This window comes from Natrix helvetica (assembly GCF_964273705.1).
Source record: "Natrix helvetica genome assembly, chromosome: Z".
In the NCBI taxonomy this organism is placed as follows: Eukaryota; Metazoa; Chordata; class Lepidosauria; order Squamata; family Natricidae; genus Natrix; species Natrix helvetica.
Window position 1 is genome coordinate 43,970,135 of NC_138554.1, and position 19,380 is coordinate 43,989,514.

The 19,380-nt window shown below is 42.6% G+C and overlaps 1 protein-coding gene across 5 annotated transcripts in view; it reads left to right on the forward strand.

The window, feature by feature from the left end:
- The window catches only part of ARHGAP23 (Rho GTPase activating protein 23), a 201,909-nt gene that overhangs the window by 96,151 nt on the left and 86,378 nt on the right, over window positions 1-19,380 (forward strand). For 4 of the 5 annotated variants that reach the window (XR_014173530.1, XM_081932088.1, XM_081932090.1 and 1 more), the window contains exons 3-4: window positions 10,894-10,918; window positions 17,988-18,080. Coding sequence is in view for 4 of the 5 variants with exons in the window: in XM_081932088.1 (XP_081788214.1) it covers window positions 10,894-10,918; window positions 17,988-18,080 (118 nt within the window). In the remaining variant the exon portion in view is untranslated. The remainder of the gene's footprint in view (window positions 1-10,893; window positions 10,919-17,987; window positions 18,081-19,380) is intronic. The other variant, XM_081932089.1, reaches the window with a different exon arrangement.

The window sequence follows — 19,380 nt, forward strand, 5'->3', positions numbered from 1 at the left end:
CGGCGGTTCGAATCCCTAGTGCCAAGTAACGGAGTGAGCTCCCGTTACTTGTCCCAGCTTCTGCCAACCTAGTAGTTCGAAAGCATGTAAAAATGCCAGTAGAAAAATAGGGACCACTTTGGTGGGAAGGTAATAATGTTCCCGGCATCTTTGGTGTTTAGTCATGCCAGCCACATGACCATGGAGACGTCTTCGGACAACGCTGGTTCTTCGGCTTTGAAACAGAGATGAGCACCGCCCCCTTGGAACGACTAGCACATATGTGTGAGGAGAACCTTTACCTTTAGAGCTACCTGCTTTGCTTCCCTTTCTTCTGAAAACGTACTTTAATGAAAAAGGTCTAAATGTAAAAGAGGTTTTAGCAATAATAGAGACTTCCTTTCTAAGATCAACGTAAGCATCCAGTATGATCACAATAACTTTTGAGACAGACCTTGGAGCTAAAAGACATAAAATATTTGTTTACCAGATTTGTCCATGAGTGCTGCACACAAGTGTTATCCTACAGCTTTATAGAGGAAGTACTATGAGCTTTTCCTGCCTCTATTCTTCTTTTCAAGTGTTTTGTGTTGTGAAAAAGGGATTTATGATAGAATTGATGCAGGACATTCCCTTGGAGTACCATCATATTTTATGTTCTGGGGAAAACATTGAAATATTCCTTAAAACATATTAAAACTCAAGTAATTATGAGAACAGACAGGTGTGTGTACATTACTTCTAAGAATGCCACTACAGTCTCTGCATATGCTAATTAATATAGTGCTATTGGTGTATATTTAGAAAGAACAGGAATGACTGGTCTCTATCTCTACAAGTTTAAAATTTTTAGTTGTAAGGAAATTCCAGATAAATTAGAGACGGGTGGATAAGCAAAGGGAGATTATGCAATGATTTCAATTACACATGCTTTGATTGAGTTATAGAAAACTTACGTATTTACAGAAACCTAGTACACTTCATGGATATTAATAAATTTTGTGATGGACTAAAAAGAAAAGTCAATGAACTGTTTTAATAGTGGTGAGCAATTCCACAAGAATCAAGGAGGAAGAGAAGATGATAAATAGGAATAAGGTTTGGAATGGGAGTATGAGTGGCTCATCATTCTCATACCCCTTCAATCATTCTGTGCCAATCTTCTTCCCATGCCTGAAGGAATTGGATTTCAGAAAGGAGTGTGCTTCTACAGGTGATATAAGCAAACATGATGTATTGCGTAGTGTGGGGAGAAAGAAAAATTCTCTTTTGCAAAATCTCTTTTCCCATTACATTTGCTGTTAAACAAGTGCATGCAGTTGAGGTGGCAATAGTTCTCTGCATCCTCCAGCAAAGCAGACAATTGCTGCTTAGCCTATCCCATCATCCCAAAAATTCAATTTCTGCCTTACTAGAACCAGTCAGATTCTATAAACATGAGTTTATTTAGCATCTTCATTTCTGCATTGCTACATTTTTATGGCTTCATATTTGAATATATGTTAGCTGAAGGGTCTGTTTTTAAGAATCTTACATTTTGATATGAGTTGACAAGATCTAATTCTCAGAGGAGAAAAAACATTGAGTTAGGAATAAAGGAAGGTGTTACAGCCTTTTGAGATAATCAAGGAAATATGCTGGCATTAAGGTTTGAAATCAAAGTCTTTCTCACTTCAAATTAGTTATCAGGCAGAAGCTTCAGAGATTTAATTTATACTTAACTACAAGAAAAAAAAATCAGAATAATACAACATTAAATTTGATAAAGGTATATATATATATATATATATATATATATATATATATATATATATATATATATATATATATATATATATATATATATATATATATATATGTTTACAAATACCGCTTACTTATAGTTTCCAATTGTCACTGTGTTCCTATGGATGAGAATTGGAGCAGGAAGCAGAAGACATAATTGTTTTCTGGAAACTGCCATCCTATTTCCCTTTGTTGAAAAACTGTAATTTAGGAAAGGGAATGCTCCCTCCTCTTGGGATTGGACTATTAAAATATAACTGTTTTTTCTTATGTTTAGCTTGAGAAATTCAAATCTGTATTTATAAAGTAAATTGAACCAATCATCCCTAAACTTAATTAATTATTCAAATAGTTAAGAGGATGTTTAAATGCTCATTGGGGGGTTCACCATCTCTACTGTTTGTGGGAGAGGCAGATATGGTGGGGGCCGAGGGCCAAATGATGTTCGGAGGACGCGGGTTTGCTGTTTAAGAGCATTCCGACCCTCATCGCCCTTCTCGCACCCCCGGGTGCTCGGGATTACAGGACCCTGGTCTCCGGCTGGTGTTGCTTAACGCCAGGTCCATTGAGGATTTGGACAGGTTGCGTGGACGTCTGCGACCCACCACATGTTTATTGGACCCGTGTCCCTCCTGGCTTGTACTGGCATCCTGGGAGGTTACGCGCGACTGGCTCCTGGGCCTGGTGAACGCCTCGTTGGGTGAGGGGTCTCTACCGGCCGCCTTGAAAGAGGCGGTGGTGAGGCCCCTGCTCAAGAAGCCTTCCCTGGACCCAACGGACCTAGTCAATTATCGTCCAGTCTCCAACCTTCCTTTTTTAGCGAAGGTTGTAGAGAGTGTGGTGGCACAGCAGTTCCCACGTCACCTGGAGGAAAATGATTATCTAGACCCGCGCCAGTCCGGCTTCCGACCCGGGCACAGCACGGAGACGGCCTTGGTCGCATTGGTTGATGATCTCTGGAGGGCCAGAGATAGGGGTTGTTCCTCTATCCTGGTCCTATTAGATCTCTCGGCGGCGTTCGATACCATCGACCATGGTATCCTGTTGCACCGGCTAGAGGGGCTGGGAGTCAGGGGCACCGTTTTACGGTGGTTTGGCTCCTACCTCTCTGATCGGACGCAACGTGTGTTGGCAGGGGAGCAGAGTTCGACCCAGAGGCCACTCACATGTGGAGTGCCACAGGGATCGGTGCTCTCGCCTCTCCTGTTCAACACATATATGAAACCGCTGGGCGAGATCATCCGTGGTTTTGGGGTGGGATATCATCTGTATGCTGATGATACTCAGCTATACATTTCCACCCCGAACCACCCCAATGAGGCCGTCGAAATGATGTCCCGGTGTCTGGAGGCCGTACGGGTCTGGATGGATGGCAACCGACTAAAACTCAACCCTTCCAAGACGGAGTGGCTGTGGCTTCCGGCCTCCCGGTTCAACCAGGTGCTTCCATCTCTGGCCATCGGGGGCGTCCAACTAGCCCCCATGGAACAGGTGCGCAATTTGGGCGTCCTCCTAGATGCCCGGCTGTCCATGGATGACCATGTAACAGCCGTGGCAAGGGGGGCATTCCATCAGGTCCGCCTGATGCGCCAATTGCGCCCCTTATTGGACCGGGATGCCCTACGCACAGTCACCCATGCGCTAGTGACGACTCGCCTGGATTACTGCAATGCTCTCTACATGGGGCTTCCCTTGAGATGCACTCGGAGACTACAGTTGGTCCAGAACGCGGCCGCGCAGGTGATTATGGGGAGGACTAGATACTCCCCTGTAACACCTCTCCTGCGCGAGCTGCACTGGCTTCCTGTGGTCTACCGAGTGCGTTTCAAGGTTTTGATTATGATCTTTAAAGCGCTTCATGGCACAGGGCCTAGTTACATGCAGGATCGCATCCTGCCCCACACATCCCTACGACCAATTCGCTCACACAGAGAGGGACTTCTCCGGGTGCCGTCCGCCAAACAGTGCCGGGGGGCGACACCCAGGAGCAGAGCCTTCTCTGTGATGGGCCCAGCCCTGTGGAATGACCTCCCCCATGACATCAGGATTACTTCCGATCTCCGCTCCTTCCGTGTACAGCTGAAGACCCACCTCTTTCAATTATCTGGCCTGGCTCAATCGCAATCGTAATCTCTCTTATTCCTCCTACTGTTTTTTAAATTGTCTTTTAAATGTCAAATTTTTAACTGCATATTGGGTTTCCTACAATTGGGGTATTTTAATGCTGATTTTTAACTGTCTAAATGATGTAATTTGTTACCTCCTCCGTGTATGTGTGTTTTGTATGTATGTACGTTTATGTGTTTTGATACATCTTCTATGTTTTATATGCTCCATTGTACGCCGCCCCGAGTCCTACTTGGAAAGGGAGCGGCTAATAAATTCAAATTATTATTATTATTATTATTATTAGGTCCGTGGTACATAAGGCTCCCCTCATTTACGACCTCATCCAAGAGGGTAGAATGGACCTGGCGTGCATTACGGAGACCTGGTTGGGCCATGAGGGGTGTGTGCCCCTTAACGAACTATGCCCACCAGGCTTCCGGGCGTTTCACCAGCCGAGAGCCCAGGGCAGGGGCGGGGTGGCGGCGATGGTTATCAGGAAAAGTCTCAGACCTCAGGAGGTCACTGTGCCTCAGATAGGCGGGTGTGAGTCCCTCTGTGTGAAGTGGGGCCTTGGAGCTCAGGTGGGCCTTTTTGTTACATACCTGTCTCCCTGCTATGTTTCATCGGCCCTGCCGGAGCTGCTAGCTGTATTAGCTGGATTGGTGGTTGATTTCCCCAGGCTCATGGTCCTGGGGGATTTCAATCTGCCTTCCATTGGCGAGACATCCGAGTCAGTTCGGGAGTTCATGGCTTCCATGGACCTAACTCAGTTAATTCAAGACCCCACCCATAATGGGGGACACATTCGACCTGATTTTTGTCTCTGGGCAGTGGATGAATGATCTAGATTTAGGGGATATTTCTATTCAACCCTTGTCATGGTCTGATCATTTCCTCATCAGGCTTGACTTCCATACTGCTACCCCTCACCTCAGGGAGGCGGAACCAACTAGATGGTTCCGCCCCAGGCACTTGATGGACCCTGAAAGGTTCCTGATGGAGCTTGGGACTTTTCCTGAATCCCTTGCTCACAACTCGACCAAAGCCCTAGTGGAGGCCTGGGATAGGGCTGCCGCTGGGGTCTTGGATCGTGTTGTGCCTTTGCGGCCTCTGACCCGGTGTCGATCCCGGATGGCTCCCTGGTTTACCAAGGAGCTCCGGGAGATGAAACGCCGGAAAAGATGCCTAGAGAGTGGCTGGAGGGCCAGCCGGTCCGAATCTGATCGAACACTAGTAAGAATTCATATTAAATCCTACTTAGTGGCGATAGAAGCGGCAAAATGGCAATATTTTTCCGCTCTTATCGCTTCCGCAGATAACCGCCCAGCCGCCCTGTTTAGGGTGACCTGCTCCTTACTTAACCAAGGAACTGGGGAAGACCCCTTGCAGGGTAGGGCTGAAGAATTTGTTCAGTATCTGCAGGATAAAATCGCTCAGATCCGGACAGGCTTGGACTCTGACTGGGTAGATTTGGGTGAGCCGACGGGGGTGAATCTTGAGGAGACAATCTGGGATGGGTTTGACCGTGTGACCCCCGAAGGCATGGACAGGATTATGGGGAGATTCAGTGCTGCCACTTGTGTGCTGGACCCGTGTCCCTCTTGGTTAGTTTCGGCTTCCTGCGAGGTGACACGAGGCTGGCTCCAGGCGATTACCAATGCTTCATTGAGAGAGGGGTTCTTTCCCACCGCCTTGAAGGAGGCGGTGGTGAGGCCCCTCCTCAAGAAGCCTTCCCTGGACCCAGCTTCTTTAGCCAACTATCGTCCGGTCTCCAACCTTCGCTTTGTAGCAAAGGTTGTCGAGAGTGTGGTAGCACGTCAGCTTCCCCAGTACCTGGATAAAGCTGTCTACCTGGATCCGTTTCAGTCGGGTTTCAGGCCCGGGTACAGCACGGAGACGGCATTGGTCGCGTTCGTCGATGATCTCTGGCGGGCCCGGGACAGAGGCTGCTCCTCTGTCCTGGTCCTATTAGACCTCTCGGTGGCTTTCGATACCATCGACCATGGTATCCTACTGCGATGACTCGGGGGGTTGGGAGTGGGGGGCACTGTTTTACAGTGGTTCTCCTCCTACCTGTCGGATCGGTCGCAGTTTGTGTTGACTGGAGGGCAGAGATCGACCCCCAGGCGCGTCACTTGTGGGGTGCCCCAGGGGTCGGTTCTCTCACCCCTCCTGTTCAACATATACATGAAACTGCTGGGCGAGATCATCTGTGGTTTTGGGATATGGTATCATCAATATGCTGATGATACCCAACTTTTCATCTCTACCCCAAACCACCCAAACGATGCCCTCGACGTGATGTCCCGATGCCTGGAGGCTGTGCGGATCTGGATGGGGAGGAACAGGCTCAAGCTCAATCCCTCCAAGACTGAGTGGCTATGGTTTCCGTCATCCCGATTTGTACATCTTGTTCCATCTTTGACAATAGGGGGAGAAATTTTAGCCCCCTCAGAGAAGGCTCGCAATCTGGGAGTCCTCCTGGATACGCGGCTTAGTTTAGAACATCTGACGGCTGTGACCAGGGGGGCCTTTTACCAGGTTCGCCTGGTACGTCAGTTGCGCCCCTTCCTGGATCGGGATGCTCTGTGCACAGTCACTCATGCCCTCGTCCTTTCTCGCCTGGACTACTGCAATGCTCTCTACATGGGGCTGCCCTTGAAGAGCACCCGGAGGGTTCAGCTGGTCCAGAATGCGGCCACGCGGGTTGTCATGGGGGTACCTATGTGCTCCCATGTTACACCCCTTTTAGGCGGCCTGCACTGGTTGCCGGTTGTCTTCCGGGTGCGATTCAAGGTATTAATTATGACCTTTAAAGCACTCCATGGCTTAGGCCCAGGGTACCTGCAAGACCACCTACTGCCACCAGTAGCCTCCCACCGTCCAGTACGATCCCACAGAGTTGGCCTTCTCAGGGTGCCGTTGGCCAGACAGTGTCAGCTGGTGACCCCCAGGGGGAGAGCCTTCTCTGTGGGAGCGCCTTCCCTCTGGAATGAGCTGCCCCGGAGCTTCGCATAATCCCTGACCTCCGGTCCTTCCGATGCGCCCTAAAAAGTTGGCTTTTCCAGCAAGCCGGCCTGGCCTGTTATTTTAACTTATTTTAAATGTATTGTCTTTTAATTCGGTTTGTTTTTGGATATGGATTTAATTTTTTTTTAACTTTTGGAATGTATGTTTTTTAATGTTGTACGCCGCCCTGAGTCCTTTTGGAGATGGGCGGCATATAAATCCAAATAAATAAACAAACAAATAATTCAGTGACTCTCGAACTGGCTTTTTTGATCAAAAATATCCTGGCACTAAGATGATTTGCACAGTACTGTTGCTACAATAACAGAGTTGTCAATACATCCCAGGGAGTTTTAGCCCACCTGGCCAATGTTGAGGAACAGGATGTGGATCATAGTTTCCTTTTGTAATAACAGTGAAACTTAATGGGAAATTCAAACCTTCATAGAAACATTTTTGTTTAACAGCTGGAACAGAATCATTTTCTAACTGATCACAGTACAGAGAAGAGATTTGCTTCCTTGTCATTCTTATCCAGCATTGTACTAAGAAAACCATTGTACTCTGAACTCTTCTCTCAAAAAGCACTAACTATGATGGGTGGGTAGCTTTTATATTTTCCTTCCTTTCTTCCTCTTTTCCTTGGCTTTAATTGTACACACTGTACATGCACATTGTTTTTCTGCTGTTTTGGCTAGTGGGAGTGGAACAGGGAAGAGGGGTTTTTTTTCCTTTACAGGCTGATGCTGAGTTTTCTGGATTTGACATCTGTTTGCCGTGGTTAACTCTTCTATTTTAAGGCTGGTTTGAATTATATGTAATTTTATGCTTAGCTTAACTGAAAACTTAAAAGCAAGTTGGCCAAAGTTTGTATGTAGACTAGAAGATTGCAATATAGAAGCTGAAAATGGGATGCTATTTACGAGAAATAACAAATTTAATTGATCAGGTGACTATTAATTTAGGAATAGTTCTAAGTTAGTTGTGGCACAAGGTATAAGACAATGAGAACTATTCAGTTTAAATGGTAAAATGTAAGCTAATATATGCCTTAAAGGTGCTCATCTTTGGCTTGATTGTAGCCATTATTGCTTGAATATCTTGGGTTTTCTGATAAATCAAATTAGCTTTTGAAAAGAAAATATAATAGCAGAGAGGCCATAATTCTATAGTAGATTGAAAATATTTCATTTAAAGAAGCTTTGAGATAAAGCAAGATGAGTACATGGATAATTGACTTACATGATAGCTTCAAATGCTGATATGGATCTTATAAATTGCATACATAGTAATGATTCTAAAACTTGTTTTTAGCTATAGCTGCATACCTGTTCTGGTCAATAGTATAAATCAGGGAAGCCACTAAATGCTTTAGAAGCTACATAAATTTATGGACGTCACATTTAAAATGATCTTCTCCTAAAATCTACAAATAAATGTTCCAATGATTGAACACTAGTCACTATATTTTTAGATAGCCAATTTAATGGTAAAGATGCAGTTCCAAGAAAATATGTGGTATTGCACACAGAAGCATGAATGGGATCTATTATCCTCAGTTTAAAAAAAGGAAAATAACAATTTCGCAGTTATACATCTAGAATTTTGTAGGTAGACCTTGATATACAACCATTATTTTAGTGACACTTTGAACTTAGAACAGCACTTCAAAAAGTGACCTATAATAGATTCTCACACTTATAGCCATCACAGCATCCCACCAGTCACTTGTCCAAAATTTGGGCACTTGGCAACCGGCATATATTTATGATGTTTGCAGCATCCCTGTGTCATATGATCCCCATTTATAACCTTCCCAGTTGGCTTCTGACATCCAAGTCAATGGAGAAAGTTGGATTTGCTTTATTATCATGTGAGTCACTTAAAAACTGCAGTGATTTACTTAACAAGTGTTGCCAAAGTATAACATGATTCATTTAACAATTACTTTGCTTAGCAATGGAAATTCCAGTCCCAATTGTGTTCGTAAGTTGAGAACAAAAATCATGTGGATGTTTCCTTTTACAATAGCCAATCATAGGTAATACTAAAGGTTATTAAACGAGGATATATTATTACTCAACTGATTTTAGAGGTTAAAGCGAAACGAAAAGTGCAGCATGGTTGAAAAAAAAGTGCTATTAATATAGCTTGTCAGTTCCATCAGATTGCAATCAGACTAATTATACATACAGGAGATTCATCTAAATCAATCGGCTTTCAGTTAAGATTAATTTGCTTCATTTATTTCAGCATAAGTAGACTGGATCAAGCCCAGTAGAATTTCCACACATTGTTTATAGCACATTCTATTTTTTTTCAATTCTTTTTGAACATAAGATTTAGTTTTGGAATGTAATAGGCTGTTCAGTATGAACTAAACCCATGACTGCTCAGTTCTAATAAAAGGACCCCATCACCTGGTGAACTTACAGGAGTATAACAGGTGCAGAAGTGAGCCAACGTAAGGCAGCATTTGCAAGTTCCTCTCTTGCCTGTGAGCAATGCTGATGACATTCTTGGTATTAATCTTTGCTTCCACAGTTTCTCGGGTTCCCTTGTTTCTACAATAATATTAACAACATTTGTATTACAACAGTTCAGAACTAAATAGGTATCTTTACTACAGACTACATTCTGTAAATTTTGCACTGCTTTTAAATTAAAAAAAAAGTTTGTGTATTGATTTTTAAAAATCGCGATGCACATTACATATATTAACAAAAATATTTATATAAGTGAAAATGACATGTATGATAAACAATTATTTGCTGTCAGTAATACATACATTAGAATTGTATACCAGCACTGAATGTTAGAATGGCCCCAGTCTTGTTACCTTTTCTTAAGACCCTAAAACGTGGCTATGTTCCTGAGCCTGGGGCTGAATGTGTTAAGGGCCCCCAATTTGGATGTTCCTGGCTATATTGCTAAACTGGCCAAGTATCTTGCTCCCATATATATTTAATTTGGATGTTTTAGTGTTTTTATTGGTTTTACTGTTTCTATTATTTTAAAATGTTTATAATTTTTGAATTGTAAGCCAATCAGAGTCATAGACTGAAATGGGCAGCCATAGAAACTGAACAATCAAATAAACAAATAAAATAAATTAGAACTATAACCCTTTCCTGGAACCGGAACTTTGATATATTATGAAGTGCTAGTCTATTTAGAAATCAGGAATTGGGTTCTGCACCATTTCTTTAGTCTTGCTTCAGTTGAGGAAAAAAACCTTTCAGCATCTTTATTATTAGAACACAATTTTCCTGCTCTTCACTACCCTGGATTAAAAAGAAGAATTACAGGTTTTCAAATATCATCGGTTTTATATAGAAATGTTTTATTATATTAATATTTAATGTAAGTAATAACAAGCATTTCTGTTGCAGCATCAGTAATTATGGATAATAATTTCAATCCGGTGTGTCATTTATGACTTTTTGATCTATGGCAAATGCCTGTTAAATCCATATACATTGCATTGTATTATAAATCTTATCAAACATTAGCTAAAAATAAGAGACAAACCTATATGCCTTTTTATCAGCATCTCTAAGGCTCCAGCAACATAATTTAGCAGTGCGTGGAATTTTGTGATTTTCTAAAAAGAAAAGTCAATAGCAGGCTTAACTTTCCTTTACTAGTTACTTTTTTTTTAGGATTAGTACAGTGGTGGGTTTCAATTTATTTTACTACTGGTTTGCTCGTGCGCATGTGCAGAAGCGTCCGGGCAGGTGGGTGGAGCCTATGGCCGTCGCCACTACCAGTTCGCCCAACCCGTGGTGAACTGGCAGAAACCCACCTCTGGATTAGTTACTTAAACTATTCTACCTGCTGTTTTGTCCAGTGTAAGGTTAAATACTTTGGAGAGGGAAGCAATCCCCCCCCCCAAAAAAAAAGAGAAAGAAAAAGAAAAAATGTAAAATGAAAAAGGACTTCTCCCCTGAACATCTGTGTATAGTGTAAGTGGTATGTGCGTTTTAACATCTTCTGTTTTCTGTCCTCCAGGAAGAAGAAAATGGAAACAGAACAGGTATGTTGCTGTATTTCTTTGATCATTCCTTCGGATAAGATGCATGTGCTAAACAGAATGTTTAATGTCCGTCAAGGTGTTGAAGGAGGAAGTGTACACCTAGGACAATTTAACATGTCAGTTTAACCTGCTTGTGTCTTATGCTGCTTCTGTTCCTAAAGTCAATTTTAAAATTTTGAGTCTTGATTATGGTGGTTTGGCAACAGAGATGGGTTGGTGCTCAGTCCATATCACAGCCATTGCAGATTCTTATTGGTTGTTCCCTGTGTCATACCTTTCCCATCAGCTCAGGAAAAGCAAGCCTCATTGGCAAGATTCTGTATGAGTACTGGCACTTACCTTCTTTTAAGGATTATTTCTTCTCATTAGTTCCCTTTCTTTCCTTATGCATTTCCTATTTCCACTTTATTCTTGAATGCAATACATTGGATATTTTAATTCATCCATGTATTCTAATTAATTTTTGTTATATTTGTTTTCCCTCTCTTTCTCCCTTCTGCTGAAGACAGGTTAGGATTGATTTACTCTTTGTGCTTCAATGGATAAAAACATAAAATCTCTTATGAGTCAGGCTTGACCTCTGGTGATCTCATGAATGCATATGCATAATTTTATCGGCAATACTACAGAATTGCTTTGCCATTGCTGCCTTCAGGATGTTTTTGATTTCCCAGTCTAGCTTACCTAAAATTCCCTATAACTTTCATCCACATATTCAGCAGGCTCAACCCTGCTTTGCTTTTGAGCCCAGACAGAACCAGTGAAATCATGAATAAACTCTTTCCATTTGCAAAATCGCTGCAATGTCACAAATAGAATTCTTGATATGCATGCAAAGACCATCATTCTTATAATGGTCGAATGCAGTGAAAGGCATATTTTTATCTAGAAGGATACAACATTAGCCTTCTGCAGTAACCTTCAAGGCTCACAAGAAAACAGGGCCATGTACATACAGATAATCTCAATCTGAAGCAGGAGCCACAAACTCCCCCCCTCCCCTCACCACCCTCCAGTCAGAACTCTTGTTTGTTTGCCTTTATTGTATACAAAGTCAGGAAACTATAAAACTTGATATCCAATTATCATGTGTAGCATGATCAAGTGGGTGGTGGAAAAGAGTAGTGTTGATGGCTGCGATCATCTGGGTAGCAGAGGGAGCCCTGGACCTCCTGCTGAGTGGCACAGGTGACCTGGGCTCCCAATTGCCACATGGCACCCCACAGACATCCGCTGGAAATTAGGGGGGAAGGGGCGGCTCAGGGGAGATGAAAAGGGAAGGAGGGAAGGAGACTCATGGTGTAGGGAAAGAGAAAGAAGGGATGAAGGAAAGATGGAGAGAAATTGAGACAGAAAAACAACAAGAGGGGAAAGAGACAGTGGAGATGGGAAAAAGGAAACAGATGAGGAGGAGGTGAGAGAAGGGATAGAGGGGTAAGCATTTTTCAGCTTACCCTGTCACCACCCTACCACCTGGTCCCTGCTTAGCAGAGTTGCATGGGAGCCAGTAGGAGCCAGACAGAGGGGCGGGGGAAGAGGTAAGCCGGTCCAAAGAGAGAGAAGGAGAACAACACTGATCCAGAGGGAGGGAGGGAGTGAAGCTAATCCAGAGAGAGTAGTGAGAAAGCAAGCCAGTGATTAGAGACAGGACTGAGGAGGAAAACTGAGGTAGAGGCAACTACGCGAATGATCAAAATGAGAGATCTTGAGACACTAGGTTAGTAACTATAAGCCAAAGGACCCCAATTTATTTGGGAAAAAGGGAAGAGGGATCTGGATTTTTGTGGCCCTATTGGGGGTAATGTTACAAACGGGGGCTCATCTGGGATCTTCTTTTATCCTTTCTTCAAAGGGGTGGGTGTGACCCCATCCAGAGCAATGAGCCAAATGGATTCCACCCCTGTCACTATGCGGTGTGAGGAACAGAGCAGTGAGATAGAGACAAGTGCAGCAGTGGACCCCCTCCCTGAGGATGCCTGATCAAATCCTAAAGGCAATGAGGGCCCATGTCCCAGATCAGAGGGTTTACATGGTAGATACAAAGAGGACAAAGATTCTTCTCACTCTATGTGGTATTAGAGTGGAAGGAAAGGATCCCAGAATGCTTTAGGATTAAGAGCCTTCAAGGATGTCAGGGCAAGGGTTGTATACCTGACCTTCAGTTGTTCCACTGAAGTTGTTCCACTGATTAATTGTTCTAATTGTCAGGAAATTTCTCTTTAGTTCTAAATTGCTTCTCTCCTTGATTAGTTTCCACCCATTGCTTCTTGTCCTACCCTCAGGTGCTTTGAAGAATAGCTTGACTCCCTCTTCTTTGTAGCAGCCCCTGAGATATTGAGACACTGATATCATGTCTCCCCTAGTCCTTCTTTTCATTAAACTAGACATACCCAGTTCCTGCAACCGTTCTTCATATGTTTTAGCCTCCAGTCCCCAAATCATCTTTGTTGCTCTTCTCTGCACTCTTTCTAGAGTCTCCACATCTTTTCTACATTGTGGTGACCAAAACTGAATGCAGTATTCCAAGTGTGGCCTTCCCAAGGCCTTATAAAGTGGTATTAACACTTCACGGGATCTTGATTCTATTCCTCTGTTTATGTACCCTAGAACTGTGTTGACTTTTTTGGCAGCTGCTGCATACTGCTGGCTCATATTTAAATGGTTGTCCACTAGGACTCCAAGATCCCTTTCACAGTTACTACTGTTGAGCAAGGTACCACCTATACTGTACCTGTGCATTTTGTTTTTCTTGCCTAAATGTAGAACCTTACTCTTTTCACCATTGAATTTCATCTTGTTAGACAGCGTCCAATGTTCAAGCCTGTCAAGATCCTTCTGTATCTTAAGCCTATCTTCTGGAGTGTTTGCTGTTCCTGCCAGCTTGATGTCATCTGCAGATTTGATGAGTTCGCCACCCATCCAAGTCATTGATAAAGATGTTGAAGAGCACTGGGCCTAAAACAGAGCATTGGGGTACTCCGCTGCATACTTCCCTCCATGTAGATGCAGTTCCATTGAGGACTACACATTGAGTGTGGTTAGCAGCCAGTTACAAATCCATCTGATGGTGATGCTGTCTAGCCCACATTCTTCTACTTTATCCAGTAGTAGGTTATTTTGTCACATATTTGTGACAAAATTAGTAGACCAGAGGAATACTGTTGATATCATTTGCCTGGACTTCAATAAGGCATTTGATAAAGTAGATCATAACCTACTACTAGATAAAGTAGAAAATTTACACACGGGCCCTCTTGGATGCACAAGAGATATTACTGTACCAGGATTGCCATGATAGGCACCTGAAGCACCTGACCATACAAAAGTTGGGCAATTTGGAAATTTGGGACATTGGAGAGATTCCCATATGAGGGTATCTATATATTCAGCTAACATTTGGCCCCCCAGTTGTTGGATACTCTGAAACCTTTGACACAACATCAATGATTAGCCACTTTGTCCAGATTCCGTTTTAGCCTAAAATACTGGCCCGGAATAGGAAACAGAGAAGCAGATGCCTTATTGAGAAGGCCTCATGGCACTAAGGCCACTGGCAAAGAGTGGACTAGGATATCCCCAAATGCTACACAAGCCATATATCAAAGGATCGAAAACTGGGTTAGAGGAACAGTGGGAGCCGAGGTTCCTGGGGTCATAATACGAGTGTCCTCATGTTATACTGCAATCCCACCCAGATGAGAGAAGTGGGGATGCTAGATATTAAGCAAGAAGAATTTGAGAAGGGATCAGGTGGAAGAGCCACTCTGTGGATTGACCTTGAAGGCTGTGCAGAGTGGTCATTGGGAAATCTTGTTGACCGACTCCCTGAAGACAGTCTGGCTGCTGCTTAAAAAATGTGACCGGTTCCAACTTCGGAGTGGGGTGTCTTATTGGAGAGGCCTCTCCAATGGCCTCGAGGAAAAGTGGCAGCTGTTCCTCCCAGAGAAACATAGAAAAGTAGTACTATTCACATTACACAACGGCCATGTATATTTGGAGCAAGAAAGCACCTTCAAACCATTGAGGGATCAGTTCTATTGGCCATGTATGAGAGCAGAAGTTGAACTATAGGTCCTGTATATGCTGCATTCAGCAAAAGGCCCTATCTTCGAGGTCTGCTCCACCTACACTGCCAAGGGCCCATGGAGCTAGTCTGAATTGACTTTCTGTATCTAGAGCCTGATATTAATGGGCAGGGGAATGTATTAGTGATGACAGACCACTTCACTCATTACACACAAGCATTCCCAATGAAAACCAATGGGCAGTCATGGTAGCCTAGGTTCTAGTGGAGAATTCCTTCGTTCATTATGGGTTGCTCCAGCGAATACACTCTGATCAAGGGAGAGACTGTGAGAGGTTGGCTCATCAAACAATTGCTCAACTTGTTGGGCATCCAGAAACCATACACCATTCTCTATTATCCCCAAAGGGATCTGCAGCCTGAGAAGTGTAACCGCACTCTCCTTTATATGTTAGGAACACTGAACTGCAGAACAAAAGCAGCACTGGAGTGGACACATTTCTGTCCTGATGCATGCATACAACAGTATGGAAAACGCGGCTACTGGATACTCTCCCTATGGCTGATGTTTGGTAGGAAAGCCCAATTGCCATTAGACTTAGCATTTGGAGTTTCATTAGACCAGACCACATTGGCTTGTCTGAAATTATGTGGACAGGTTGAAGAGGAATCTGAAAACTGCATATGAGAGGGCCCAGTCTATCTCAGAGATCCGAGACTGCAGGAACAAAAGGATTGATGACCTGAAGGTGAGAATCCAGAACTTGCAGCCAGGTGATTAAGTGCTACTGAGGAATCTGGGCATCCCAGAGAAACATAAACCAGCTGATTGGTGGAACTCCCAACTCTACATTGTTTGTGAGAAACCAGTGAGTACCAGTATACCGGATCCGCCCAGACAAGGCCATGGGACCACTGAAGATGTGGTACAGAAACCCTCTCCTACCTTTGGATTAGAGAGTACGTGTCTCCCAGCAGCATACATTACCTCCCGTGGAATCCCACCCAGAGATGAGAGGTCCAGTGATTTCTATACATCCGCCTTCTGTGCCAAAGAAGGAGGAGGAGGAGAGGACAGTGATTAGGAGGAGAGCTATATGAACTGGTTATTATCACTCAAGGTCTTTGAGGTGGACCCACCCATGTCAGACACAAGTACTGGACCAGGAGCACTTAGGCCAGAAGCACCTGAATTTGTTTCCCATGTGCAGGAATAGGAGCACTAGTAAGGGCAGGCCAGTAAGCATTCTACGCAACAGCTAGAAATGCAGAACAAGAGACAACCTGACATACTCCCAGAGAAAGTCCTGTCCATGCCAGCTGAACCTAGATAATCAAGACCAAAAAAGGGTGATTCATTCCCTGCAAAGACTGACATAAGACTCTTTGGGCCACAGGATGGCAGAGGTGGCATTCACTACCAGGCAGACCTCAGAAACACAATTTTAGCCCAATGACCCTACGGGGAAGGACATGCCAAACCCATCTTCCAACACATACACAGACGCCATTGATAGGAAATGCTATAGATTAGCATCATCTCACCAGTGAGACACTTACAATGTACATACGGGCTATTAGTAAGCTGGCTCTCTCTCTTTGGGGGACCAAATAAATTTGGGTGGAGGGATTATATAGCTGGGGTGACGAGGAGAGCAGCATTGATGGGCAGCTCTTTTGGAAGTAGCACTATACACATAATATTCCTTTTGTGGATTGCATTCATTTACTTTGCCAAAAAGTGACCCACTGAAAATGGTTAGGTAGTGTTTGGCAATATAATTTTTTACTTAGGTCAAAACCCATCGTAAGATGGAAGTCAAACAATTATAAATATTTTTCTCCATGTTAAAATTACAGTTGAATTTCTATTGCATTCTTTTAAGTAAAAAGAAAAAAAAAGTGGTTTGTTTGGAAGACTTCAAACTAAATATATAATATATTTGGTTTGAAGTCTTCCAAACAAACCACCCATTTTATATCTACATACTATATGTGATTTATAAATCCTCCTTTCAAAATGAATTCAACCTTCCCTAATTTAAGTGCCTTCTTGATATGTGGACTACAGTTCCAGAATTCTCAGCAATGTTCCAACCAGCAATGATTGGAAAAATCTGAGAAAGGATGTATGTGATGGAGCGTTTGTAGTCATATCTGTTAAGTCTTTTAAAAGAATGACATCAAGGATTTGAAAAGATTAAGGCAATTTCAGTTTTTTTTTTGTTTTGCATTTTAAATATTTATTTAGCGTATGGCAAATACATCAACTTATAATAGTTAGAGAGCCATGAGTTCTACTGAGATGTCTGGCTGCCAATTTCAGTATATTTTTAAAGGCACTGTAAGAGAATCAGTGTGAAGTCAGTTAAGTTTTAATTAACTATTTTCTCTCTCTTTTCCATTTGGAAGACAGGATGCAATTCCAGTGCCTTGAAGCAGAATACTAAATTGAGCAGACTTAATGCCATCCCAGCCCATCAGAAATACATTTTTTCTCTTTTTCTTTCATAAAAATATTTTGACTTTTCTGGATGCTCCCTTTAAGATGTAGGCACTGAGCACTATTTGAATAGTTAAATCAGGGCAGTATTGTAGTAGTCATGGAAAACAGCTGTGCATTATTATTTTTTAATTGGATGATGATGATAATGTGCCATCACATTGATATCAGCTCTTAGTGACCATATACATAGATTTTTTTCCCCAGGATGATCTACCTTCAGTATAGATGTTCAGGTCTTCCAGTGATGTGCCCATTGCTGCTGTAATTAAATCCATCTACTTTGTTGTTGTTTGTCCTCTTTTTCTTTCTGTCCATGAATTTTGTAATGCCATATGATTATTTTTCAGGGAATGTTGGGATAATTTTGCATAAAGTTCCCATTTCATTTAATTTCATAGACAGCCTGCCAAACAATTTGTTGTTGCCATAATTCAGTTCTCAGAATTCTGCATGGCTTTATCATAGAACATGCAAATAAATAAGACAGATATCAAAACTCCTGGTACTATATATATGTATATTTAATCATCAACATACAGCGCCTCCACGGAACCGGTTGGAACCCATGGACACCATCTTTGTCAAAAATGTAAAGGAAGATGGGCCAGCACATCAGGCTGGTCTCCAGACAGGTAAGATATGAATGTCTTTATTACAGCTATATGTCAGTATTTTAATGACATGATCAACCCATTTCCCCTGTTCCCTGTTAGTAGCTACTATGCACTAATAGCACACAGGGATGGTTGGATCTATATTGAAACAACCAGTCTTCCAAGCTGTTACCTCCTGCATCATATCCTTTTCTTTTTTCCCAAACTGAAGCAGAAAGGGGAAAAAAAGATAAATTCCACAAAAGTTTCAACGGTTCTCCCCTCCCTTTTCTGTTTCTCTTCCGGAAGAGTAAAAACCAAATCAGATATAGAGATGAAATGTGTGGGATGGTTCCTTTTTCACTGGATATCTCAATTATGTAAGAGATAAGGATTAATTCATCTCACATCAGCAGTTGCCAAGACACTTGGGACAGAGGAATAAATTAAATCTTATGCATGACTACATTTACCTCTTGGGAGGTTAACTAATGCACCAAGATCCTCATTATTGGCCCACTTAAGAGTTTTGTATAACATGACTTTATGTAGAAGTTTGAAAAAACAATTCTCATTTGATTTTTTTCGTCCTGTTTTTTCATACTGTTATTTGGAGATCTTCGTATTAGTAAACTAAAACAAGCACTGTGCAAATACGGAAAATACTCCATGTTGCTGCCTTATGCACATTCATCTCTCCAATTTCCTTGGTTTTAGTGTATATGTTACTGTGAAAGTCCGAAATCTGGTGAATGTCGACATTCACCGGTGAATGTCGACATTCACATAGTCGCTTGGTATATGTCCGAAATATTTGCTAAATACCCTTATCCTCTCGACACCCTTACCCTAATACCCTTATCCTAATACCCTTATCCTCTCGACACCTCGGCTCCTCGCTTCCTTTTAAGCATCTTCTATTCACGGACTTCTTTTTTTTAAAAACCTGCGATCCTGCGCGGTTAGAACGAGTAGTTTCCAGGACCACGAATTGAAAAGCAAAAGTAAAGCGTTACGCTGACTCGTTATATATATGTCACCGTGAAAGACCGAAATTGGTATGTGTCGACATTCACCGGTGAATGTCGACATTCACCAATTTCGGTCTTTCCATTCACCGGTGAATGTCGACATTCACCAATTTCGGTCTTTCACGGTGACATATACATAAAAACATTGTTCCCTATGATTCTTTATTTCTCTATACAAATCAGGAATCTGTTTTCCTACCCATCTATCAGGTTCTGTCTGAAGATACCAGCTTTTTCCAGAATAAGCTTATAGTCTTCAATATTAATTAAAGCTCCTAACCAATTTCCATTTTAAATGAGACTTTAGA